Source organism: Enoplosus armatus, chromosome 19 (genome assembly GCF_043641665.1).
Source record: "Enoplosus armatus isolate fEnoArm2 chromosome 19, fEnoArm2.hap1, whole genome shotgun sequence".
NCBI classification, from domain to species: Eukaryota; Metazoa; Chordata; class Actinopteri; order Centrarchiformes; family Enoplosidae; genus Enoplosus; species Enoplosus armatus.
This window is the reverse complement of record NC_092198.1, coordinates 5,225,432-5,253,189: the sequence shown is the minus strand read 5'-3', so window position 1 is coordinate 5,253,189 and position 27,758 is coordinate 5,225,432. Positions and strand designations below refer to the sequence as shown.

At 42.2% G+C, this 27,758-nt stretch overlaps 2 protein-coding genes across 2 annotated transcripts; one reads left to right on the top strand and one right to left on the bottom strand.

Annotated features, from left to right (window-relative positions):
• Positions 1-4,571: 4,571 nt before the first annotated feature.
• znf395b (zinc finger protein 395b) lies at positions 4,572-14,562 on the top strand. The gene is made up of 10 exons (XM_070925946.1): positions 4,572-4,659; positions 6,680-6,858; positions 7,568-7,758; positions 7,846-7,958; positions 8,918-9,117; positions 9,260-9,360; positions 10,160-10,454; positions 12,506-12,601; positions 12,849-12,955; positions 13,703-14,562. Exons 2-10 carry the CDS (start codon positions 6,727-6,729, stop codon positions 13,812-13,814), a joined length of 1,347 nt encoding a protein of 448 aa, XP_070782047.1. The 5' UTR covers positions 4,572-4,659; positions 6,680-6,726; the 3' UTR covers positions 13,815-14,562.
• A 2,316-nt stretch (positions 14,563-16,878) lies between these two features.
• On the bottom strand, positions 16,879-23,047 carry pnocb (prepronociceptin b). The gene is given in 3 exon segments (XM_070926341.1): positions 16,879-17,532; positions 19,082-19,132; positions 22,910-23,047. Coding segments are annotated over 3 exon segments (843 nt in total).
• Between the last annotated feature and the right edge of the window lie 4,711 nt (positions 23,048-27,758).

Sequence of the window (27,758 nt, the reverse complement as noted above, 5' to 3'; positions counted from 1 at the left end):
CTGAACACTAATCGCCGCAGCCACACAACAGAAAGAAAACAGAAGTCCTCAATTTCTAAGGCAAGATGCAGGAAAAAGGACAAATCCCAACATCCCATTGCACAGAACCCCAGTTTTCCACACTTGACATTATTCCAAATGGACAGATGGACGGAAAAAGAGAGGAAGGGAGGGAAAGTTGGCCCAGTCCTCTGCCAGCCTGAGCCACTATCCACACCTTGTCTTCATGACGTCAGGCTTCACTTATCTGGATACAGCCTTAAAGGAAGAACCTCTTTTTAAAGTCATCTCTCATTTATGGCATGAACTCATCTGACAAGAACTTTCCATCTGAACACTTTCTATTGACTAGCTATCAACTCCTTTTAGTATTTTACATTATGCTTTTTTAAGAGTTTGGATTCTGTATGTTTTTAACATTCTTTTCTGTCATTACCTACACAGGAACTGTACTGATCACTCACAAAATACTCACAATCGTCTGGGTTGATTTAACTCTGGGAGTGTAAAAATCAGCAATTATAAACTCTGTAAAATTTGCTGTAACTTGGCCCAAACAATGCCAAAAGTCTTGAAAGCAGCAAACTTAACAACAAACTTAACTAACTTATTTTTCCAATCCTTGAGCTAATACATCTCTAGGGTGGCTGCTAAAACGGTCACGTGTTGAATTACCTCGGATTCGTAGTGGTGACTGGAGACTTTGTTGTCCAGTCAGTTAGCTGATAGGACAGCCTGCTCTTTCCAGGATGCACTGAAGTGTAAAAACGACACGTTGTGGTGATACAGGGGGGTTACGTGCTGTAACTACGTCTTGGCCAGGCCAGTGACTTCCTGGAGTCTTGTCATAACTGTGAGGGTGACGAGGAAGTCACTGCACCCGGCCAAGAATAGTCCGGCCCCCCCCCCCCCCCCCCCCCCCTCTGTAAAACACAACACAGCATGGCATTTTTACACTTTGGTTTTGGTACAAATTAAACATACATATAATGTGTTAATTTATTGTATTTGTTGGTAAAAACAAATATGTTTTTTTTACCTCTGGAGAGAGCCAGGCTAGCTGTTACCCCCCGTTTCCAGTCATTGTGCTAAGCTAAGGTAACTAGCTTCATATTTAACAAACAGATAAGAGAGTGGCATCAATCTTCTCATCTTACTCTCGGCAAGAAAGCAAATAACCATGTCAGCCATTTTCAAACAACAGCACACTGTACATTTTAATATTTTTCGATGTATTATTCCCACCACTCCTGGCAGCCGCTGGTTTCCACTCATGTCTGCACCATATGAAAATCAATTAGCAGATTCTTGAAACTGGCTTGAATTTTGTAATCCATCAATTCATGTCACACAACTCAAGCAAGTTTCAAGAGCCTGCTCAATGGAAACCAGGGCTGAAACAGTGAAAAGAAATGTAAGGTATATGTGATATGTAGTATAAAACATATCAACCATACTATTTAAATACACTGTTGCCACTGTTGTGCTGGATGGGATAATGGAAAATCATGGAGGAAGTGACTTTTAGCTATGTAGTGTTGACACTGATTGATAAGGGTTTTTTTTGGTAATCTTTGGTGGAATTTCATTATCAGTGAAGGGATCAACTTTCAGTTTGTATTTGTTCTTTCATATTTTTCACTTTTTATTCCAGTGTTTCTCCATCTGCTGCTGAACAGTCCCTGGCCTGGTCAGCTGGCCCAGATAAAGTCTATGTTCTAGCATTACCTTTATTGTAAACATATATGGCTTTCATGGTACTGTTTGTCCTGGAAACAAATAGTTTGAAAGCCATCCTTCCATCCCATCCTGGTTGATTGTGATGAGATGGGAGTGGCACCTTGGCTTACTGAGAATTCATAGTGAACCAAAGGTCACAAAACCTCTCAAAGCAGGGTGGAGTTGTCATTCCTGTAATGCCAGATGTCATGCCATTCATTGCCATTTTAATCCACTGCAATGTCCAAATAAAACACACCCAAGTGAGACAACACTGATGTCAGTGATACTGCTGATCACGCCACTGTACATTAAAGGCCCTGAAAACCTGCTTTCTCAGCATCTTACTATGAGCCACGCGGCCCGACATGAACACAAAAGGTTCTGCTTAAGCTTTGACAGTTTGGCTTATTTCACGAGAGGTTTCCACATTTGTGTTTTTGTCAGAATCAACAACTTTGAAGTGGGCGGGGCAGTGGTGAAGTCATGTATTTCAGTACACCAATCAGCAACATTTGAAGACAGCTGGTGGGTTGTTTGGTCACTGTCAATCAATCTAATCAAACCACGCCCACACAGTCCTGATAAAGCAGATTAGCTGAATTTTTGAGTGTTAAAGAGGACCTATTATGCTTTTCCTTATTTTCTGTCATATACATAATGTTACAGTGTTGGATATTCATATTAACCGTTGCCAAAGTTGCCAAATAATGAGGTAAACGTATGTAAAAGTAATCCGTGTGAGCCAAAAGCTCAGGCTTCAGACCGCTCTGAACGCTCTGTTTCCGTCTCCGTTTCTACTTCCGTTTCTGTCTGATGTCAGACAGGACACGGATTTCCTCAGATGGTCATCTGCTCATCGGCCACAGACACTAGCTAAGACATTAGCAGCAAGCACACAAACTAAATACGCAAATTAAGTAAGTCCAGGTGGCATGCACAGCTGTCTTGATATATCTAGTTAATTACAATATAAAACTTTCCTGGTATGTTCCATGATAACATGAGTAATTAACCCACCTGTGTCCCAGAAGAACTCGTGTCAGGCTCCTCCATGTTGACTCCAGCAGGCTGCAGAGGGGCGAAGTAACCAGAACGCGCTAGGGCCTTTTGTGGGCAACGTGCTGATTGGCTAGTCAGCTCAGGCGTTTTGAGTGCTTGCACGTATCTGAATGTGTCTGTGAACTTTTGTAAACATGTTCATATTCCTCAGAGGATGAATCCTACTGACTTTAATGATTCCCTTATTTTTTAGATTGTTGGATGGATTGCCTCCACCAGCGTCACCATGAGGTTGTGGTTTTGATTGAAATGTCTCAACAACTGTGGGATGGATCGTCATGAATTTTGGTTAAAACATTCATGTTCTCCTCTGGATGAATTGTGATCAATTGCAATGATCGAGCACATTTTGTCAAAATTTGTCCAAAACGAATGACATTCCCATCAGGAACAGCTGTACTGTCTAATTAGCAAATATTATGCTAACACGCTAAACAAAGATGGTTAGCTAACTGCATGTTAGCAAAGTCACTCTCTACTGCAGCTGTAGACCCTTAGTCCTATTTAAGAGTAGCTGCCATTATTTCAAATGGAAGATATCTCATTTTGTAATGTCCTAAAATTGGACCTCAGCTAATTTCCAGGCCCCACCCAAACTGTAGGTAACACCACCACCACCATTTGCCTGCCGACCACTACCCTTAAAATCATTAAAACCTCTTGCACAATGGCACATTAATGTAACATTAGAATCTACTGCGGTCTAGTTTCTCGAAATGTTTACTCGGTAACTCTATTATATCCGTCTCAATCTGTCTAAGCTGGTCTGTCGACGTTACGTGGTGTCAGTAATCAATGAAACGGGAAGAGAAGGAATTCTGTCTGGTTTAGGAATCAGATTGGGACTAGGATTGGGTTACTGCCTCCCTCTCTCTGACTGTGGCGGTGCTCAGACCCTAAAATCCCTGCTGACTGGATGTCTGGTGGAGAGGGTGCAGACAGCCGGCACTAATCCGGTCTCAAACACACACACACACTCGCACGGGCTCTGCAACACACATACACACATGAAAGTCGTGTTTGATCTCTATGCAGGCAACGTCTCATGTGATGTTGGGGGTTGATATGCTGTACGCCACCAGTGTCAGCAGTTTTATTAGTTTTGAGCATTTTGATTAAAACTGTTTATAGTGCTTGAAGGGGGTCCGATCCGTATATCAGTTCTTTTTATATATGTAAAATTCAAATTACTTTTATATAATCTGTATCAGATTAACAGCAGCACAATTAAGAAATATAATTATCATATTTGTATTGGCACTTCTTAGTGAATACTGATGTCTGAGTGACGTCATGGTGGTGGCCTATATCTATTATCTATCATATATCTGGTATTATATCTATAATGGAAATATAGACGTACATAGCTTATTTGCATTGATATCTGTACCTTCTTAATAAAATGTAGGGGAAAATACACTGAAATCTCTGTAATCTCACTGCATTTTTATGCTGGAAATCTCCTTTTGTGTGTTTTATTTGTTTATTTATCCAGACAGAATCCAAACCATCAGCACCATATCTAATGCTCATGAAACATCAGATGAACAAACATACAGATTTGTCTGTGCTTGAGTCAGACACACAGACAGACAGACAGACAGGCAGAGAGTGAGGATGCTGCTGCTGCTCTGGTAACCCCTCACCTACATCATCCTTTTGTGCAGAGCGCGCTGCAGGTTGATATCTCTGCGCTCTGTCCAGCTGTCACCGCCTGCATTGGTTCACCAAGCAGACACACGTAGGCGCGTATCCGACCGACCAACCCCCTCTTCCCCCGGCAGCAGACTGAGAGAGCCGGCTAGCGGCGGGACAGCCAGGCAGCTACGACCCGCTGCTGCAGCTCCGACGGGACGGACAGAGGTTTCCACCGAGCGAGTAAGTACGAGAAAATATGTCGTTTTTGTTCTAATCGGATAGGGTTTTGTGTGTGTGTGCGTGTGTTGCAGCGAGCACAGTAATAGTATTGTTTTCTTTCAGCGGCGTGATCCGGGGGAGGGAGGGAGGGAGGGAGGGGGTGTTTCTCCTGATCTCAATCTGCGTTGCCGGGTGGAGATCAGTGATGTAGTTGAGGGATGATAAACTCTTGACTTCTACTCGGTTATGCTCCTAAAACACACCACAACCACCACCGTGAACAGTTTTAATGTGATATTTGTTTGGTAAAGTGTTCGTCGCTTCCTCCACCATCGTGTGCAACTTGCATCAAATTTGCAGTCGCCTTCTTACAAGGACGCACAGGGATTTTACTGCCGTTGGATAAAATGTGTGTAAACTCTTTATTTTGCGTCCATGCGTGTGTTTTAATTGCGTTTACCTCAGCTAGCTACATCAGCGGGGTGATGACGTTATGGTTTTGTTAATTTTAGCAACACCGTTCACACATGCAGCACTCTCACCCGTCTACTAATCGCTGCACGATTTGCCATCTGTTCTTATTGTAGTGCGTTTTTATTCTCCTTTGCGTTCAAAATAAAGTTATTTTCAACAGTATTCCCTCGGCCAGCTCGGTCCCCCCGGTGAAACTCGTGTCCGAACACGTTGTCAGAAAGGGGGTGTGTGTCTGATAACCAGAGCCCAGCCAATGAGCGGCGGCTCCCCGCCCACACTGTGCCGCTTGTTTACTACTGAAGCTTGACGCTGATTGGTGGAAAGGTGGGGAAAATCGGGTTTAAGGCTGCGTTCGGGTGCGCAGAAAATAATGGGAGAGTTGAGTTTCACGTGTTGAAAGAACTGTTAAAAGAGGGGTGGATGAAAAATGGACAAACTAATCATCATCATAACCGTAATAAACACGGTTATTATTATTATTATTATTATTATTATTGTTATTATTATTATTATAGAATTGCAACTAACAAATTATTTTCATAATCGCAATAATAAAGTAGTGGTTCAAGTGTGAAATATCCAATACCAATCGGAGACTTTAGGAAACTCATTGAGTTTGACGGCCTAAAATTGCCATAATACTGGAAACATAGTAAATCGTGGACGGTGAATGCTGCAAAATCACAGCTTTGAGCCATTGGATCGTTTCATCAATTTTATTCCCAAGTGCCCTAAATGCAACATTGCCCCCATTTTACCTCTGTGGGCGACAGGCCACAGTGAATGCACCCTAACGTCAGATTACGTCGTGAATGCGTTATCTGTCACGTACTTTATTAGAGAAGACCACAAAACTACAGCAGGATTCTGCTTCAGTCGCTATCTAAATCCACACGAGTCGGTGTTCACTTCAACTTCCTGCAATCGTTCTCAAATCCACTGTGGTGTTTTTGCTCTGCACTGTCAGGCAGAAATGCAAGATGGAATAGTAAGTGTTTGCCAACACTCAGTAGTCGGTAAAGCTGCCTTTTGTGTAGGTCATCATCTTTATTGATCAGGGAAACCATCATTTGAATCATTTGAAGCCGTGGTTCATTTTGAGTTGTTGGAAATGACCTTTAACCTTCATGGCTTAATGCTTTTAAGAAGTTCAGATATTACTGTTATCGTTACTTAAAGACATTCATGGGGAATATATTATATATTTTGTTATATAAAGTAATTTAAACATGCAGTTTAAAGGGACACTCCGCCGATTTCATACATGAAGTACAGTTTGCTCGTCAGGAGGAATACTTGGTGATGAAAACTGGAGGTGTGGAGTTTGAAAGAAGTGGACATTTAGGCGGCAGGGAGGTTTGAATGAAAGACGCTATCAAGTTGCACGATGGGAAATGTAGGATCCAGTGTTTTTGAAGCTAGACCCTCACTAGAGTGTAAAAGTCAGGATATCTCGACCTGCTGCTTACATTTCTATCATTTTTCCCCCATCTTCATGGAAGTACAATACTAAATTGCTCAAATTAATACAAACAATCTCGTGTTGTCCACGGTGTCTTGTCCGCAGGGAGGTGTGACACTGTACTGAGTCCCCTCACTGTGTGCAGCAGCACCATGGCAGCTATGGGACCCGAGGACAGAGCTGGAGCCGGGGCAGGCGGTGGGGCAGTCTGCCCGTCGGGACTGCAGGCCCGCGTCTCTACAACGTCGCCCAACAGCAGCGGGCCTGACATGCAGCACTCTCTGGTGAGTAGACGTGTTGGGACAAGACTCCCATTCAGGTTAACTGAGTTGTTTTCCATGTTATCACATTCTTTTGTCAATCATCCAACCCTCTATTCATTCATTCATTCACGCCTGTCATCATCTATGCATCCAGGGTCTGAAATGTAAGTTTTCTGCCATGGTAACAGGTGACCTGAAACTTTTACCTATCACAGCCAACACTTACGCTGCATTTGGCAGGTGGCAGGTGCTAATATCATTCCCTGTACTTTTGGGTAAACGCCCCTGTCACCGGTCACCAGGATGCAATATGTTGGTTTTAACCTCTCTTCTAGTTCAGGCTTGCATGGCATTATGGGTGCATTTTGATGACAGGACAAAGTTACAGGAAGCAAAAGGCCACCCCCACCCCCACATCCCAAAGTTTAAAACCTTACCAAGAACAGTATTTCCTCCCCTTGTGTTAGACATAGTTTACTGCCTGGTCAGAGGCTGGCACCCACATCCTTTCCATACTGTTTAACTGGCAGATTGTGCTGCAGGTGCCACAGGTGGACAGGAATTCTCTTAACTGCTATATTCATGGCAACAGCTTAACCCAAATAAGGCCTCAACAGAGTATGGGTCCATGTTAATTTCCGTTAATTTACTGACTGGAAGTGTGGCACAAAGACCATAATTGTTGCAAATTTCAGCTAAGAGCTCATTATGTCATTACTTCTGTCTAAAGGTGTCTACACAGAACCGTGTCCACACTGAGAAAGCATTTGTGGAGAGCGGGCATCACAAGACCAAGACATCAGTTCAGCTGTCGCAGAGGGAGGCTGAGCGGGGCTGGAGCAACCCAACTGCTCCCTTGCAAACTGTGGGACCCACAGTGCACGTCAGGAATGTGTCAGCTACTGGAGAGGCGCCATACAGGTGAGGGACAGGTAATGGTGTGTGAGTATGTGAGGGTGGACTTCATCACGCCAGAGTCTTAAGGGTGTTTCTTTACGTTGTCTCCAGTTTCCGCAGTCCAGAGTCAGTGGAGATGGATGAGATCATGGCAGCCATGGTCCTGACCAGTTTGTCCTGCAGCCCCATGGTCCAGAGCCCTCCACAAACAGACCCTGGACCAGGTCTGTCTCAGTCTCACCAGAGTCCCTGCTGTTTTTTTAGTGCCGCTTTCTTCATAAAGGGGTTATAAGTTGTGACTGATGGCTTTATACAAAACATTTACCAATACTTTATAGATAGTTTATAAACCATTATTGAAAAGTAGTTGTGACTGGTTAGATCGTTTGAACACATATTTCTTCAATCTTTACCAAAATCCATTTCTTAACAATTGGTTAACACTCACAATTGCAGACTTGGTTATTAAAATTCTTTATTAAGGACTTATTAACATTTATAACTGCAACATTACCACTGAAGTGGTACTTCAAGTAACATTAGCTGAATAATGTCATTTTTTGCATATGTAATGTAATATTAAGTGCTAAAATGTTGTGTGATATTAGCAAAAGTACAAAGCCAGTACTTATATTTGCAGTGAAGTTTGCTAACATTAGCTAAATGTAGCAAGCCTTAGCCTCCATAATCTACTGGTCATACCAGACCAAGTAAGGCTGCAGCAGCAAAACCCCTGAGTGGACTGAATTGAGCGAGGGTGCATTTTATTGCTTATGAATTTTAACTGCAAAAGTGGGACTGCATGTGAAAACCCTGCTGTACTTACAATAAGCAAGATAAATAGCTACTACTAGGCAGCTACTAACCTTGATTAAAGTACGCCCGTTTGCCTGAGATAGAAATAGATTACCTGCTATTTTAAATTTTTGGCAAAGTGAAAAATAAAATATCGGTATCATCAGATAACAGACCAAAGAGGTAGTAAAGAGAAGCTGAAATTATGGTTAAACTGTCAGAAAATAGAGTCGTGTCACAACCTTGGCACCAGTGTGGGACACCTGCTGTTCTCTGTAGAACGGGCAGAGAGAGGAAAGCAGTCCCAAAAGCACAGTGTCTATTTTAACCACAAAGGAATGGAGAATATTTGATATCTAAACCATAATTGAATCTTTTCGTCGTCCAGCCGGCTCATCCTCACCAGCTGACATGGAGTGTGGCGGCGGCGAGCTCTCGGACAGCGGCAGCAGCGGCTACTGGAGCTGGGACCACGGCAACGTGAGTCCCGCCCCCTCACCGTCCGTCGCCGAGATGGACGGCAGCCCCGACGAAGGCCTACATATGGAACTGGAACAGGGAGAGGAGCTTAATGCCAAAAAGCCAAAGGTACATAGCTGTGCATCTTACTGCCAAACGTTTAGTCTAAAAGATTTGCGGTTTCAGTCCATATAAACTGATTCTGATTCTCTTTATTTTCTGTCCCATCCTCTCTTGTACTCTACCCGTGCTGTTGTTTTCTCTCTCGCAGAGCTCTTTCAGAGGTGTGTACAGGTGTCTGTGGCCCAGCTGCGGCAAGGTGCTCACGTCCTCAGTCGGAATAAAAAGACATATCCGTGTGCTGCATCTGGGGTGAGTCTGAATACTGGTGCTGATACAATACCTGAGTTTAGGGACCAAAAGTACGCTTCTTTGTAATAATCTTGGGACTGCACGAAACGTATTGTGGTGGGGTGGGGGCTGAACCTTATGTTTCACTTTAAAAAGAAGAAATGCTCTACACAGTCTCTTACTTTGAGAAGTAAAATCCACAAAACCCTTCTTTTCATTTAGTAAAAGAAGCCTCACATGTTAAATGTTATTTGAACACAAGCAGCTGTACAATAATTTTGCCTCAATAAAATAGTCTTAAATGGGCTACGTTGGCTGAGTCTGACCAGACATTTTATGCCAACTTTCACTAGTTGACAGTTTACGATACTCTGCACATTTCAGTCTCTACTAAAAAAGTCTTGAGGTTTGATTAAACTATTGCTCCAAGAATCCTACTTCTTGTGTAGTTGATAGAGTAGTAAGGAATTATCTGTGTATCTGTATTATTATCAGTTTTCAGCTCCTCTGCTGTAGTCTGAGGTGTACTGTAAACCAGACAGTTGAGCCCTTTAGAACATTTCTTAGCTGCAAAACAACATTAAAAAAACAAGAGGCAATAAAATTTTCAGGTTGTGAGAGAGCTCTGACTTCATTACGGGAAGTGATGAAACATTTTTGAGGTTTTATATCTGAGCCACAGTGAGTGCTGCATTCAGTAACGACCCAAACAAACAGCTCACTCTTTTTACTCTGTTTCCACACTGGTCTGTCCCTCCATGTGCCAAACACACACACACACACACACACACACGTACATACTCCTACCACACACACACAGCACTGGGTCAGATCAGTCCCAGAGAGAAGAGGACTTCTACTACACCAGGGTCTCCTGTGAGACCGCGGATGCCAGCTCCGCTCCGGCTCCTTCCCAGCAGGCTCTGGGCCAGGCCTCGTCCTCTCATCTCAGCTGGGCCTCCTGCGCTTTGCCTCCCGCCCCGGGGCTCCAGATCCCCCCAGCTCACCGGCCCAGGTCCAACTCCAGTTCGGGATCCGGCCCGAGCAGGCCCAGCGCGCTCAGCCAGTCTGCCCCCAGCAGCTTCTGGCAGATCCACTCAGAGCATCTCTATCAGGTGGGTGCAGCCGGGTTGCTCTAAGCCTCGGAGGGCTTTTGGCCTGCGGGCCGAGACGGCTATCAAGGAAAAGTGTAATATTATATATTATATATTATATTTTTTACTTTCATAATTATATATTATATTAACAACTTAATATTTGTCACATCTTGCTGATAATATGACATAGGTCCCTCCCAGACCATAACTGGTAAATATGTTTTCTTTCATATGAACGACCAGATGATTAATTAGTGCAGTGTGGGTGGATGTAGATCTGCTTAACCAGCTATAAAACCTGGAATGACACCCCCCCTAAAACAACCCCCTGAATTAGTCCCAATTTTTTTTATGCTTTGTTATTGTCTCAATGCTATTTGCAGGCTGAAATTTATTCTGATAAAGCACTCAATCCGTCTTAATATCTGAGTTTTTTTGAGGTCATGTTGAGTTTTGGCACAAAATACCTGTTTTATTATTGCCTTTTAAGATCCCTAATTTCAGTAAATAATTGTTTACTTCCCTTCGTTCGAATGCAGGCAGCGTTCCGGGGGCTGAAATAGTTTGACAGCAATAAAAGGAGACAGCGCGGCCCTTGTTAGCATGAATTATTAAATGTGAGGCGTAGATTTTTGTGAATGCAGGAATTTACCTTCCAAACATCAAAGTTTCCCATTGCCCAAATTCTGTCATCTCTCCAATGAAATCAGGCACTAGAAACAAATGTATCTAGATTCCTTTGTGTGCTAAATATCTCATTATCTGAATTTTACTGGAGTTTCTGTGCAGGGGTTTCATGTTACATGGTTGCTGTGTTGTTTCAGAGGTCCTCCTTACCCAACGCTCCCCCACGCAGATACCCCTCTAATGAGCCAATGGGCTACAACTTTGTTTATGCATCACAAAGCAGCACATTTCACTGGTGACCTGCATTTACCCTGTATCAGTGAGTCTGTAAATGGATGCTTTGTGACAATGGGAGAGCTAAGCTGTCGGCTCGCTTGCTCCCCTAAAGAGACTAGACTCTCACCAGCCTGTAAGAAACACTACATGAATTCTTCCCGTGTAGTCGTAGTTAGGACTGCATGTGCCCACCGTGGACTGATTCAACTACGCATTTTCAGAAAAATGTCCCTGGTATGACAACTATATAAATATTTTTTTCTCTGTGATATAGATGTTAGAAAATGTATCCATTTTGTACCACATTTGTCTTTAATTTCCTCATGGATGCAGATATCTAGTGTGGTCCTGCCTAAGCAAGAGTGTGGGTTGAATTGTGGGTCAGTGCTGCTGGTGGAGCAGTGCTTCTGTGTGTGTGTGTGTGTGTGTGTGTGTGTCATGGCTGCTGGCGGTTTGAAATGCCTGACCACAGCGTTGAACTCACACTGGCACACTCACACACTTTTTACTCATTGTAACTCCAGTGTTAACACAGTGGATACTTGTTTTGTGGAGGTTAGTGCGATTTCAACAAATATCCTCGGGGCTACTCTGTGGGATGGGGTGGTAGGAATGCAGGAGCATGTGTTTTGTTCAGAGAGTTCAGGGTCGCACTGGGAGGAGAAATAGGACAGAGGGAATTGGAACAACTTCGCAGGGGAAGATCATTTAATGTGTGATATTTTGGATGATGCCTGTTTGTTACAGCAACTGGATAGAATCAAAAGCCACAAATTTACTATTTTGCAATTCAGCTGACGCAAGAACGACAAAATATACGTTTCAAATTTGTGTGTTGGAGTCTTCTGGAACCTAACAGGGGACTAATGCAAGTTTGCCAGCATGGGCATAATATGTTCCTGTCTCTTGATGCTGGTTAGAACTGGGCTAATATGAGCTGTAAATTTACACTACTAAAAATGTGATTAAATGCACAGTATGTAATTTCTAGGGGTCTCTCAATCAAAACAATAACAGAAGACGTGGTTTGATGATGTCGTGAAGTAGCATGGGATCATGGGAGTTGTTGTGTTCGGCAGTCCAGTTTCTTTTCAAATGAAACAGGTTGTCAGCCAGTTGAGGGTCTGACAAGACATGCGTCGTCTCCTCTCTCCTGCTCCCTCCAGGCCTGTAGCCCCGTCCAGGTATCTGTGGCCTCCAGAAGCCCCGGCTGCCAGGGTTGGACCCCCTCCGCCTCCGTCTCTGGCCACAGTAACACTCCGGTGGGTCTGCGGCCCCGTTCAGTCTGTCTGTCTGTCTTTATATGTGTCATCTATTTCTATTTTTGACTTTCATTGCATATGATCCTTGTGTTTCCTGTAAGACTTGGCTGGCCTATAGAACATAATCAAGGATACAATCCTGATTTACTTAGATACAGTTGATTGTGTGACGACCATAACTGCCACTGACAAATGACCAAAGTCTGACTGCTGCTGTTCTTAATCTGTGTTTTTGTTTCCTCGTCAGATGGTGAAACCTCGCTGCCGGTCCGTCAGTGTCGGGGAACAGTGGCTCCAACAGAACAGGCTGCAGCCTATGAGTGCATCGCCCTCCCGCACTCACTGCTCCTTCAGGTGAAGCATCACCTACCTGGGTTTTGTTCAGTGTCTGACTTTTAACATTTCTTTTACCCGCTGTTTGAAATTTGAACACAATAAAGAGTCTACATCTATGTTTAGCGGCTCTGCTTTGAGCTAAATGCTAACATGCTGATGCTCAACATATAATGTTTATGTCACATAATAGTTTAGCGTGTTAGCATGCTAACATTTGCTAATTTGTAGTGAACACAAAGTACAGCTGAGGCTGATGGGAATGTCATTAGTTTTGCAGGTATTTGATCAAAAAAATTACCTTATTATTATATGTCGTCTACTAAATTGCTGGAGGAAAAGTCAGTTCTTTCTTTCTTTCTTTCTTGATTATAATGTTACAGGACATGTTCTTTTGTTTTGTGAACACTCAAATCGGCTCAATGGAAAAGTTGGACCCAGATAATATTTGGCACTTCAGTCTCTAATCAAAAGACCTGTCAATCAATTTGGGAGCGATAACAGGTTCTCTTCCTGGGTTTGAAGCTTAGCAGTGAGGCAATGCAGTTTTTAAAGTGTATTTTGAACATTGAGCGTGTTTATCCCAGTGTCTGTCCACCATCTTGTCATTTTATCACCCACTTTGCTGCCGTCTGTAAAATCAATCATCTCTTTGTTTGTTATCAGTCTATCGTTCCTCAGTCTCATTGTTATAGAGATAGAGAGCTTTCCCTCCCTGCCCTCTCGCATCGCTTCTAATCCGCACTATATGTGTCTTTACACCTGCAGGAAGGGTCGCGGGGAGGCCAAAAAGTGCCGCAAGGTGTACGGAGTGGAGCGCAAGGATCAGTGGTGCACCGCCTGCCGCTGGAAAAAAGCCTGCCAGCGTTTCCCCGACTAAAAACAAGCTGCGTGATGGAGAGAGAGAGACAGAGTGAGAGAGGTGGACGGATGAATGAGTGTTGAAAGAGACTTTTATCAAAAAGAGGATATAAATCAGGGGCTGAGAGCCATCAAGAAAAACAACTTTTACTACATGTGTTTTTTTTTTTACTTTCAACCTGTTTTGTTTATTTCCTAAAGAAATGCAAATGGAGTTTTCTGTATCTTTGTAATTTGATTCTGAAAACTGAAGTCTGCGATGGTGCTAACTGTTGACTGACTTTGATGTGATGTGCTAAGCCTACGAAACTCACCTACTTTATCCAAAGGTCACATTACTGCCCCTGTAGCTCCACTGTATTAGACTGCTACTTGGCTGTTTTCTTTACTCCAACCCTCTCTTTCAGTGGTTACACAGTGATTATGATGTACATTATATTGTGTGCTTTGAGTTACGTACGAGTATTTTATACCTTTTTTTAATTGTCTCGTTCAGTCGTCTCGTGTACTGGGCAGATTCTTTTTTTTTTTTTGTTTTGAATTTTCACGTTTTTTGGCACCACACACTACGTTTGGTTTGACTCAACCAAGTTCCTTCCATGGATTTCCTTCCTGCCCATGTGTTGGCATACGACCAGTGTTAATGGTTTTATCCGTGAAGCTATGGAGTCATGGCAATGGGACTAACATTAGGGAAATGAGTTTGTAATAGCAATAAAAAAAGAGGAAATATATTGTCAAACACAAATTAAAAAGCACTGAGAATTTGAAAAGTCTTTTGTTCTGCATGACAGTCCACAAAAGAAATAGCAAACTATTTTATTGTATTTTCTCTATACACATTTTGTATGAAGACTCAAGAACAATGGTGTAATGTCAGAAATGTGGTCTGAAATGTACACTGTAGTCACAAATTCCATTTTTTTTTTTGTGTTGGATTGACAGGGAAACGCACAAGCACACATGCACGTGCACGGTCACGCTCACACTCTCTGCAGTCACCCACATACTCGTATGCATACATCATTACATCTCGTAATCAAACACTAGTAAACACTTAAACACTATTAAGATGTAAAAGAATGGACGTGACCTGCAAGAGGTGGAAAATATCTTGATGGCAAAAACAAACATGTCACCCAAGCAGAATATTCTGTATAATAATGACCACATGCACAGTTCATTTCATCCCTCTTCACTTCAATGGTACATTAAGATGGTGGTCTTCAGGGCCGGTGTCATTTAGACCTCCTTTCCCACCCTGCGGTGCAATACACACAGCTTTATGCACTTGAGTACGATTGGACTGAAGTGACGGCTCTGCAAAAAGCCCCGGGGGGGAGTAATGTTTGAGGACTGACTGGGGATTAGTTTCTCCTTAGTCCCGAGTTCCACCCAAGCAACACTTTCAATTATTGCTCCCTCATTTCGACAATTGCAGGGTAAGTCAAGGAATGTACGAGTATCATCAGAGGGGAAGGGGGTGAGAGAATTGTTTCTTTTATTTGTTGTTTGTAGTTTTATGTTTATTATTATTATCTTATTTACAATTTTGATACTTGGAATCTGTTCAGTGACAATTTTCAATTTATAATTCCACTACTAATGTGCGCATTCATGGCCATAGAAAAACAATATTCTGTTCATATATTGTGGTTTAAATTCGGGTGTACCAAGTGTATGGAAATGTCTTACAATTCTATTCACTTTGCCTTCCTTTAGCTTTTAATAGTGAAATGAATTGTTCTAATTCAGTTATATTTGTTTGAGATATTGGGGGAAGGTGTCAAGTCAATGGGAGGGTCCAAAGAAATCTCCATATAGTCTCTTAGATGGTTGCCAAATGTGATTAATTATGAGCTGTCATACAGACACTACTAATACTATGAGAGTGCAGGACAATAGACTCTGCTTTTAGGATTTATTAGGAAGTTTCTGATGAAGGACAGGTAACTATCAGCCATAAATTAAGCATATTTGCATATTTGTCATTTTAATCTCTCATTTCACTGTAATTGCAGAAAAAGGGAGTCAATCATAAAATATTACAAACAGGACATGACAAAACTGATCCCAAGTCAGTATCCAAAGGCCAACATGTTTGTTCCTCAAACACTAGAGGACAGTATTGTTCCACTGAAAGGAGCCCAGGGGAGCCTGCCAACCTGCTGCTTATTTCCTCAAGAGAAACTCATCACTTGCATGGTTTACATTGATAGCCTCCGCTTAATGGACAAAATTAGAATACAATAGAAACGAAAAAATTTTGGTCAATAATAGATTGAAGCAATGGGAACAAGGCTTTTTTTGCAGAGAGATGTAGAGTTTTGGCAAGTTTGAAAGTTCAGAAAACCAATTTTTTTGTCCATTGTGTTAACTTAATTAATTAAGTTCCTTAAGCAGAAAATTAGATTCTTATACCAGTAATTAACAGTTTGTGCTTCAGTCCCCCCACTATTCAACCATATTTACATCTGATTGAACCACCTTGAAAGCACAGTGCTGGTCCACTTCCAATTTGATTCTACTACACATGTGGGAAAATTAGCAATGTATTACGATCCTGTGGAAGGCAAACATTTGTATATGATTTGTTTAGTCCCAAATCTACAAAATACCATTTTAAAAAGGGGAAACCTAGTAGAAACACATAAGTCCATTCCATGAGAGCTAGACATTAGTAACAGCTTCCATAACACAAACTACAGAGTGCAAAAAAACTGCTGTAACCATGACTTAAGTCCCATCCACACATGCATGAAAGAAAGTCACACCCTCAGGTCTCACCTCTGGTGAAAAAGCTTGCAGTGAACTACTTTTCCAATCTCATTTGGCCCCTTTTATTATACCGACACACAAAAATATATTCAATTGCACTTCTCTAATTCTTTTATTTCACAGAATGGCATGTAAATATGCTTAATAAGAAGGACATCACGGTCAAAACATTCCTTGTTACTTAGAGACACAAAGAGAGATCTGTTCTTCTGATGACGATGGCGACGTCAAATTGGAGTGAGCTGCTGGAAACATGATTGGTTGAGGTAACTGGGGCAGGATTCAGTGAGAGCAACGGAAATACATTACAGTTTGTTTTGCCTCCAAACCCGAGTTACAGGGATGTTGTTGAACCTGCCACTGCGGCTGCTCCTCATGCCCAGGTACTGCCTGAGCAGCTGGTTCACCCGTTTCTGATTGTTCCATTTGCGGGCAGATTTCCGGACACCTATGAATCCACCGTAGCGCTTTTGTAGGGGCCTCATGGGCGAGCCAATCAGCTTCCTGTATCCGTGCCGCCCCCTCTGAAAGCCGCCAAAGCGCTTGGATAAGGTGACGGCCTGTGAGCTGTCATCCTCATCCCCTTCTAGCTGGTTGTCACCCTCCACATCCCTCTCCTCCCTCGGCTTCCTCTCTTCGTCCGCCAGACTGAGATCCAGAACCTGCAGGCCCTCCCCCTCCTCAGAGGATTCCAGCAGTGATGAGTCATACTGGGCACTGCGCTGCTCAAAGGGTGTCTCATCCTGATCCCCCTCCTGGAAGCGCTCTGCGGCTGCAGACTGCAGCAGTTCACTGTCCGAGTCCAGGTCGAGAGAGGTCAGCTCCAGCTCCTCTCCTGTTCTCTTGAACAGAGCGCCTCCCTCAGAAAGAATAGGATGGTGCGATAGCTTGACGGCACGTTTACACACCTCCCATGTGAGTGAAGAGGAGACGTGACCCTCACACTCCAACAAACACACCTGCAGAGAAGAAAGAGTGATGTGTTACGGTAGTGCATACAAGAATTAATTTGACTAATTTATTAAGGAATGATCCAAAATTCTAAATCCTGGTCAAATTCCCCTAATATGTGTTTACTCTGGGTGATGTTGAGATGGTTTCTAGCCATGGCATAGGTAGATAGTTTTATGGCCAGCAGTAAGCCTTGGAACCAGACGGATCTGCGAGCTCGTGTTTTATTTGCTCTGGCAGGCCTGATTCTGGTCGGGCCAATCACAACCGTTTATCTAATATGGGGACGGGTTTCAGCGCCGTTGAGGCATTTTTGTAAACAACCAAGATGGCTGCCGCCGATGTGGAACATTCTGAATCTGCTATCGCGTCAGTATTAAACTGGGCGGTAGTGGTTGGCTTTTAAATCATGGCATGCCAAACGTCTGTGTATTATGTTGAACTACAAGCCATATAAACTGGATGTTGGAAGGCCTAGCAGCCTACCGCAACGTCACACGGTCCGTTGCTCTGATTGGTTGTAGAGGCATTTTGGTCTGCTCCTGCTGATAACACCCCTTGGGAATCGAGAATGAACAGAGAGGTTTCAGACCTGAGGAGCAATTGAAGAACTTTTCCGTAGATTTACCAGCTCTTTAGTTAGGCTGCTGAGCATCTTGTTGTTTAATTTGAGAGTATTGGGTCTGTTTTCTCATTATGGCAACCCAATGAAAGACAGTGACACATAATTTGAGTTAAATCCCCTCAGGCAGCAACATGAAGGGCCGAAGGAAACACATGGATGGTGACAATGGCCATCAAGTACTCAAAGTGAGTGACGCTTGAAATGCTTCATTTGCCAAGAATACAACAATGACAGAATCACAGAAACACTCATGACAGAGGATATTGGACACAGTAGAAAGTATTCAGCAAAAAGCGGCACCCAAAAGAGATTTTAAGGGAATGTACGTTCACTTGCTGTTTTTAATTGGAAACTGAAATTCCCCCGCTGACATCTTAATTATGCTGTTTTATACTTTATAGATCACCACTATTTAACAGACTGTAGCAGCATATAACTGTGTGATCAGTTAATAGTCAATCAGATTTGATTAGTTTTTAGGTTTTACCTACCAAAATACTGATGCTAACAGGTGCATGTCAGCATGCACTCACACTTCTTTTCCAACCCAGGAGCGATACTACTTTGCTGTACAACCAGACCGAGGCTGAGAGAGCAGTCTCTTGACCTGGATGGCGTATGTGTCATGGGAGTTAATGGGCCTTGTTCCTGCTGTGTTCAGCGTTTATGGAAAGTTATGCGCCAATATGAGATGTCCGTCATTTGATAAATATGACACCCACTTCTGCAGAATGATTGACAGCACAAAATTGGAAGAAATTACAAATCAGTTTGAAGGACAGCAGGTAAATTATGTCCATAATGATATCTTTGCTCTTAAAATGATAAATATATGTGTGCTCTGGGATTTAACTTTTTTATAGAATGACCGTGCTGAATCACTGACTCTCTGTGCAGTTATCATGACCTTCCCTGTCATATTATCATCATACCTGACAGTTCGGCTTCATGCCTCAACACACTTGGTGGAACCACAACTTAACCTGTGTGCAGGTAAGGGAATATGAAGAACATTTGCTAATAATAAAAACTGTCAAAACATTTAATTTGCTCAGAGATGTTTCTTGAGTTTTCTTTTCATTGTCTGGTAAAAACACCTGCTGACTCACTCAAATTTGAGTGAATTTATCATTTATACCTGCAAATGTAGAAAAGCACAGTACATTCGTTCTTCTTCCGACAGTGAATAAATATCTTAAAATAGGCAACAGCTGCCACGCTATAGAGATTTGTGCATACACATCTCACCCCTTCTCCCCTTTCTTAGACTCCAGAGCCCTCTGAGTTAAATTTCAGTTTGAGGTAACAAGCAAATCCCATTTACTCGTCAAATCTCGCTCAAATGAGATAAATTGCATTGTTATCGGAAAACCTGCTCACATCAAAGGCAAGAGAGAAGAGGGAGTTCCGCTGTGAATCTATCAACGGAAATTAATTATCCATCGTAAATGAAATGAGCACACCAGGGGATTCTCCACGTCAGATCAATGGAGCAATCTAAAGGAGTTTATGAGTGAGAGGAGATGTGTGTGTGTGTGTGTGTGTGTGTGTGTGTGTGTGCGCGCAGGCAGTCATGTATTTATATACTTGTGAGGGCCAGCGGATAAAAAGGCTGTGAGAGTCCTCCATAGTGAGGATGCTTCAAAGGCTTGAGTATAGTGAAGAGAATAGTTCAGGGTTGGCAAGCAAATATAATGTTTAAGTGCGGCTAGGGACCTTTGTCGCATATCCTTCCATCCATTGAATAAAAAACAAAAGAAATTAGGATTAGGTTGTTGTTAGGTCAAGGTGAAGAAACTCCTCAGTTACGGGGGTGGTAAGGGTCACCCTTGAAATCTAACTGGCCGCCCCCTTGGTGCCATCCAGGAGTCTGTACACATGAATGGCTGATGGCCATGTCAATGCAGTAACCATCAATCCGGCACGTTATCTCATGTCATAGCCAAGAGGACAAAACCAGCTGGGATCCTTTGATGTGACTAAAACACAAAGTATGTCTAATCACACACTGAAGGATTAAACCAAAAGGAAACACTGATGTAAGATTTATGTTATATTATATGGTAAACGGTGATAGGTCGGTTTTCATGACGTGACAATGTGTCAGGAGCAAGCTGGGCCACGTGTGAACAGTCTGTTTGCAACTTGCAGCCTAGAAGTATCCGTCCATGTGGGACAATTCTGCACTTCACAATTTACATCCAATGCCAACGTTCAGTGCCAATGCAGGAAGTAGAGTGCCTTTTATGTGGCGAGTAAGGGGATGGAGGTCGGGCTGGTGGATTTGCATGTAGTATGTGTGTCTTTCATGCAGGAGACTTGAGTTTGCCTCCCGTTACACAGACCTACAATTACTGTTTGTGCGTCTTTCAACCTTTACCACAATCCCTTTCTACCCAAGTGTTGTAGTTGCTTAAGTCTAAGCATTCTTTCAGCATAGTTAGCCATTAACCATAACCATGTTGTAGTTGCCCTGTGCAGATTATTATGAAATCGTTGACATTCTGGTGATAGGGCTGATTAATATGTAGCAAAGGCTCGTGCCTTTGCTACATATTGATCAGGGATACATATTGGTCAGGGAAAGCTATGCCACATTTAAGCTGTCATTGTTTGACAACCTTTACCCTAAAGCTGGATTTATACTTGAAGCAAAGGGTTAAAAGATCTCTACAGTGCAGGTTTTGATTTATAGCAACACCAGATGGATGTACATGATCAGGCAATATCGTGCTCTCAATATATTCACCCCAACAGTAACTGTGTTTACGTTCTCACATTCACTTTGTATTATAGAACGAATGTTCGCCACGTTTCGTTACCAAGTAGAAGACTGTTGCTGTCATTTTCTTTGATTCACTGTGATAAAGGACCAGATGACTGAACTGTTTTCAATGTGCTTAATGTTGTCTTCAGTTTCAACAATCTCTGCCGGCATCGGAAACTTTCGGAGAAAACACAAGCATCCAAAGCTGGCCACTCACTTCTGGTCTCTGCATAGTTTGTATTTCTGAAAAGATGCGTGGCTACATGCATAGGCTATGAAGCTAAGCCGTAACCTCTTAAAGCACAACTATAAATCCCACTAAAGCCTGGGATGGAGAGGCTGATTTTTATAGAACACAACATCCAGAAATAAATAACAGCCGCAGCACAGATAATTATCACAAATGTAAACAAAAGTTTTAAGATTAGCATTACGCAGTGAATGTAGTCAGTGGAAGGTGTACTACTATAAAACGCTTGATGTGAGTGTATGTCTGGGTTCGTGTGTGGACGCGTTCACGGCCGTGCAGGTGTGTGCACTGATAAATCAATGGGTCCTGACATTATAACAAACACCGGCGGCTTCGCACACACTCTTTCAGTCTGCAGTGGGAAACAATGGAATTGCTCAGTGGATTCCATCTGTGGCTCAATGGGAAAGCGGCTAACACAATGAGGAGCTGATAAAATGTGTCAGTCACCGATGTAAGCCTGGGCTGATGATACTGAGCAGCAGTCAATTACAGAGTTCTATTACAACTCCCAAAAAGGTCCCAGCTGTCTTTCTCTGCATCATTATCAGCTAAATTAGCCATCCTACAGCTATTCATGGGCGCCCACGGACTATTTTTACCCGCTGACGTGTCCCGCAATGTTTGGAAATGAGATAGTGTGCTGCACTGAAATTCTAGTATGAGTTCGGAGAGCAATCGCATTCTGTCAGTGCAGAGGCTGGTATCTTCATGTTGGTCACGAAGCATTGCACAAGTGCTGCAGACACTTACACATGCAAATAATCCCCCTCCACTACGAGACAGAAGCAATACCAATTGTGTTCGGTTGAAACCATGTATCTCCAAAACTGTTGAGGAATTAGTTTTAGCTCGACTCCCCTTAACCCTAAAGGGTTAATCTCTTGATCAGACCAAGCTTGGTAAAGTTCTCTGACCCCATCTGAAGTTATAACCACTATGCAACAGGTGTAACTTACTTTTTCATTTCTTGTGGTTTTGTATCATTTTGTGTCATTATGAATTTCTCACATCAAGAAGAAAAATGTCCAGATTTGTTTTCTGGCAATAATGACACGATAAGAAAATTCCTCTGCAAACATACCCAACAAGCAATTGTCTATTGCCATCCATTATTGGATGGATTTGCTGTGACATTTTGTGCAGATATTCATGGTCTCCAGAGAATTAAGCTTCTTGACTTTGGTGACCCCCTGACTTTAGTTTTGCTAATGTAAGTCTGTTAACAACGTGCCACATTGCCTTTTTTAACACTACCACTGACATTTTACACAGCGTGGCTGTGAAATGTCTTATTTATTTATATTCTAGTGGAAAAGTCCTGCTTTTTGTTTTGTCGCTTTTTTCTTTTTCTTTTATTTGTTCTCATCCTGCCAATTACTTGTAAAATACTGCTTTGAAAAATAAAATTGAATTGCATGAGAAACACACAATAATCATGCTGCCCTCTACCCCCATATTAACTCCCATATACAAAGGCAAACAAAGTGCACACAGTGCTATCAAACTGTACACAACGCATTATGCCGAAGCTCTTATCGTGATTGAAAATAACTTACTGAGACAATCACAAACACAAACACACCTCTATTAGGATGTTGACGGCTTGGCACAGCTGTACCCACACTGCCACACGCACTACAGTGTTGACAAGGCATTTAGCGGATGCTCTTATCATCAGTGACTCACGACGACTAACAGTGACACACACACACACACACACACACACACAAACATACTCACCATGGTGTTGAAGGCTTGCTGCAGCTCTTGCTGCTGCAGGAGCAGACCGCAGGCCACACATTCCCCCTGGCAGTCACTGCGTCCAGGGGTGAAGAGACATGCCAGCAGCACCACCAGGTACCACAGTGGGATCTTCATCGCTCAGCACAGCCAGACAGGCAGGGACAAGCAGGAACCCAGCAAGTAGAAGAGAAGAGTCTAATACAAGGTTCAACAGCTGGAGAATCTGGGAGTTAAAGCCTATGGGATCTGGGTCCAGCCTACAGGGAAGAAAGCAGACAGAATGACAGGAATATCGCATCAATTCCAATTCATAGGGATCGTTCGCTGGATTAAAGCGGTCAGTCAAAGCGTTGGTGGTGGGAGAGTGTTGAGCCAACACCAGGAGCTGGACAATGTGGGTGGGATGGAGAGAGAGCACAACCTGAGGCAATAAATGAGAAAATGGGTATTTTCCAGTGGGCAGGAAGCAGCCACTACAGGCTGGAGGGGTGGATCACTGATGCGAATCACACAGCAGAAGTTGGAGATTTGTATGAGCGGATCTGTGCTTGACGAGATCAGCTTCAAACCAGCACATGGGTCGTGCCCTGTATCTACAAATGCCACTTGGTAGAGGGATAAAGTAGCAACAATATTAGTCTGATAGGAGATGTAAGGAGGGAGAAGGACAGCAACATGGAGCATTAGTGTCTGCGTTGGAATAAAACATGTCAGTTTCAACTCGATAATAGACTTAAATGATTATAACAGTCGACATGTGTAAGCTCATGGGAGATAACTGGAGGGATGAATGAACCCCGGAGGATCCGGGTGTCTCTGGCTCCAGCTACAAATCTGTGAACCAGGTGCACTGTGTTTGTTGCTTGACCTCCACTCCCTGACCCCCATCGATCCTGCCACTCACCACTATACCATCCAATAACACAGAGATAACAAAGAAAAAAACAGCCACTCAGAACATCAAAGATTGCTTCTGCCCATAGACTGTTGCCTCACCAGAAACATTTGGACTCTCATGGCTAAGACGGACCAACGTACTTCTTTCCTTTATGTTGTTGCTCACTCAGTAACCTATAGGTCCCCTGTGGAGACCTCTAGTAGGGCTAGGGAGCTGATTTTCAATGAGTGAGTCTCTGTTTTGTTTATCTTGTGAGCGTGCAGGTGATGATATATTAAGCACCAGGTTGCCGGTACAGGTTGTCTTCTGGTTCTCAGTTGTCCAGCTCCACCCTCTTGTCCAAATATGGTCACTTCTGGCTCCAAAACACCAAGATGGCGATGGCTAAAATGCCAAACTTGAGGTTTCAAACTGGTAGTCCACAAACCAACGGGTGACATCACGGTGGCTACGTCCACTTTTATACAGTCTGTGCCAGTCTATATACAGTCCTACCAATGGTGTCACATTATTCCACTGATCATCTGATATTCCTTTCATGTACACATAGTCATTTGATATATTGTTAATGTGAAAAATTGATGTTAAGAACACTACAATTGAACTTTCCGTTAACATATCTACAGCTGAAGAAAGAAAGAAATCTAATCTGAGCAGTAATGGTCTCTCTGTAAACCTTTTTTCTGGTTTAGGACCTCTTTATTGCTCTTCTTGCCATAAATGACTTGCTTTCAGGAGCTGATGCAGGAAAATGTTTTAGATCTAATGAAACAAGGTGTCCCTTTAGTAAAATCATAGGAAAATTTCTGGAAAGAACGGTGCAATTTGTTGCTAATAAAAGGGAAAAAAAGCGACACTGTCCAGCTGGTACCAAATAATTAATTACAAGTCATTATTTATGTAACCTCGAGGGTCTTTTAGACAGTGCACATCTGCTCTGCTGGACTCAAAAACGTGGAATTTTCAGCAGACAAACATGCAGTTCAACATATATACAGTAAAGCTTCCACTGAATATTTACTTGGATTGAATGAAGCATTCATTTCCTGCAACTGATTCCCAGAGTAAATATCACTTGAGTTCACTATAACAATATTATAAAAAACAGTATTTTTAATTTCTTTTGGCTAAACACGACTACCTTTAAGTTTACTTTTAATCTTTGAAATACAGAAAAAACGTTTGATTCCTTTTTGATTGTACATATATTATTATATATTAACATATTAGAAATATTACTTATATGAATACTATACAACACATAATACACAACACATTAATAGCAGTAATAGTAGGTGCTATTTACAAGAATATGATAAACATAGGTGCCATAATGCTAAAATCAAGTGAGAATAGGCGCTTTGAAAAGGTCCATTTCTATAATGACAACAAAGCTGAAAAATGATTTTAAAAAAATGAAGGCCTATTTTGTAAATGTAATTGTATGATGAGAATTGTTATGTGGCATGAAAAATGCTTTCAATGTCTTGTTGAACCACAAAATCCATCCATCTGGTCAAATGGAATTCAGACTCAAAGTTTTCACAGGTTTGATGAAGACAAGTGGCAGAAGTCAGTGACAACACAATCCTACAGGAAAGACATCACATTGACAAGAGTGAATGAAAATCTTTGACAATACACAGAGTGGGTGTCGTATTGATGGATGCACTGAAGTAAAGAATAAGTAAATGAGTAAAAACTAGCATGCCGTGACCATTTCTATTTTACCACATTACCACTCAATAGCATATGATGCCGGTCGTGTGTGACTCCGGCCCATTCAGAAATATATAATGGCTTTATGGGAAATCATTAGAGGGACCTGTTTGTTTGCCTTGCTGAGATGTTTTGTGCAAACATAATTTGCGAGCCTGCTGACTAAGCCCATTTGATATTGTCATGTTCTCCCTTAAGTGGCCCTTGCTAAGTAAGTTGAACAAAATAAGTAAACCAGCACCACAACAGATACGCTCCAGCAATATAAAGATGCGGCTTTCACACATTAATCATATTCTACCAGAGAGTATTAATATGAACAGGCGTTTGGGGGCCACTGTGAGCTTTTTGTCAACACGTTAATGAACAAAGTAGTGCAATGTCTGTCACAAGCTTTGTGATTAGACAATGGATGTCCATTTGTTTGCCACCACACATTCAGAGGTTCATATTAGAATTTTGTGATTTAGGCTTTCGGCTAAATAATGTGGGGACAGCATCAGATCATTAGAGGTACAACAGCACATTATGTCCTGCAGACAGCTAATATATCCTCATGAAGCTTCAGACCTTTTATTTCCATTTCACAAAACAGCTTGTCTGTATTTTCTAGCATTTGTTTCTTCAGTATTTTCAGTGTGTGTTTCTAGGATGATTTACGGCACTGGAGGCATAAGATTATCTTATGCGAGACACATGCGTAAGATAAACTTTTCACTTTCTTTTTTTTTTTCAAACTATGGGTCAATTCAATTTATCCAGGAAATTTTGAACTGATTTTGAGCAGATTTCCACAATGAGTTAAGTTGCATTTAATCATTCATTTGAATTAGCCTGTGGATTTGTTGAACAAAGATAAATGTAGCTGCATCTGTCTTTTGATGAATTGGCACGAGGGCGATTTATATCCTTCTAAAGGCTCGGGGAATGACTTACAAAGCCGTCGCCTGCTGCCATGTCTCTTTTAAATGGAAGCCATTATTATTATTGAGAAACAATTAACAAGGATATTAAGTGTTAATGGGCTACAATGTCATCAATCTGCAGCCTTGAGATGTTTATAGTGGGTGTAATAGTGAGCAGGTTGTAATGATTTGTATCGTCAACTCAATGACACATAATGGGTTAAAGTGACTGCACATGCTCGATGTTTATTTATTACATGCTCAAATCTGTTTGCACAACGTCTTGTTTCCACACGGCACGACACACTTAACCCTTCACTACTCCATAATGCATCCCAGTAAAGAGACCATGTTTTATGTAGCGTGGTACATCCAGAAAGCCAACATTTCAAACCGGACATGTGGGTTTTGAAAGAAGGGCATTTAGGAGGCAGGGAAGATCTAATGAAAAGTGCTATCCCGTTGCATTATGGGTGTAGTGAAGTGTATTATTTAGTATTTTTTGAAGCTTGACCCATATTAGAGACTAAAAGTCAGGATTTTTCATCCTCTGCTGCTTCAATTTTGACGTCCCCCAACTTTATGGAAGTACAATACTAAATTGCTGGAGTGCAGTGAAGGCTAGAGGATATTATTTTTTACCTGTGATGAACTTTGATGATATCAAGGGTGGAAGTATTTAAGTCAAGTGGCGAGCATAGTTTGGTTCTTGAAAACTACAAATGAAGAGCACTGTAAGAGCTTCTCGTGTTTTGGTCAGGACACTGTGTGAGTCACCATGTATGCTAGCAGTATGGCTGTAGGGATGACAATGCCGGTCTGTCAGTTGGTCCACCACTTTGGTCCAGACTGAAATATTTCATATGTACAGACATTCGTGGTTCCCAGATGATGAATCCTGATGACTTTGGTGAGCCTCTACCGCTAGCGCCACCACGAGGTTGACGTTTGTGGTTCTGAATACAATGTCTCAACGCCTATTGGATGGATTGTCATGAATTTGGCATTCGTATCCCATGCTAACATGCTAAGCTAAGATGGTGAACATGGTAAACATCCTGCTAAACATTGGCAAATTAATATTGTCATTGTGTGCATGTTAGCATGCTGACGTTAGCACTTAGCTCAAAGCTTAAGTACAGAGTGGCTAAAATACAGCATTTAAATTTGATATGTCATCATTTCTACACAATCTATTTGGAGCTTTCTCCGTGCTCTTGAGAGCACAATACAAAAGTATGCTAAAAGAAAACTGTCTGGGATCTTAAGAAACCCTGTTATAAGATAGAAATTATTTGGTTTAAAATGGTCACTTGTGATAGAA

Coding starts and splice junctions, on each gene's coding strand:
- znf395b (XM_070925946.1), top strand. CDS start 6,727: ATGGCAGCTATGGGACCCGAGGACAGAGCTGGAGCCGGGGCAGGCGGT. Junction 9,361..10,159: donor ATCCGTGTGCTGCATCTGGG/GTGAGTCTGAAT, acceptor ACACACACACAG/CACTGGGTCAGATCAGTCCC. Junction 12,602..12,848: donor CTGGCCACAGTAACACTCCG/GTGGGTCTGCGG, acceptor TTTCCTCGTCAG/ATGGTGAAACCTCGCTGCCG.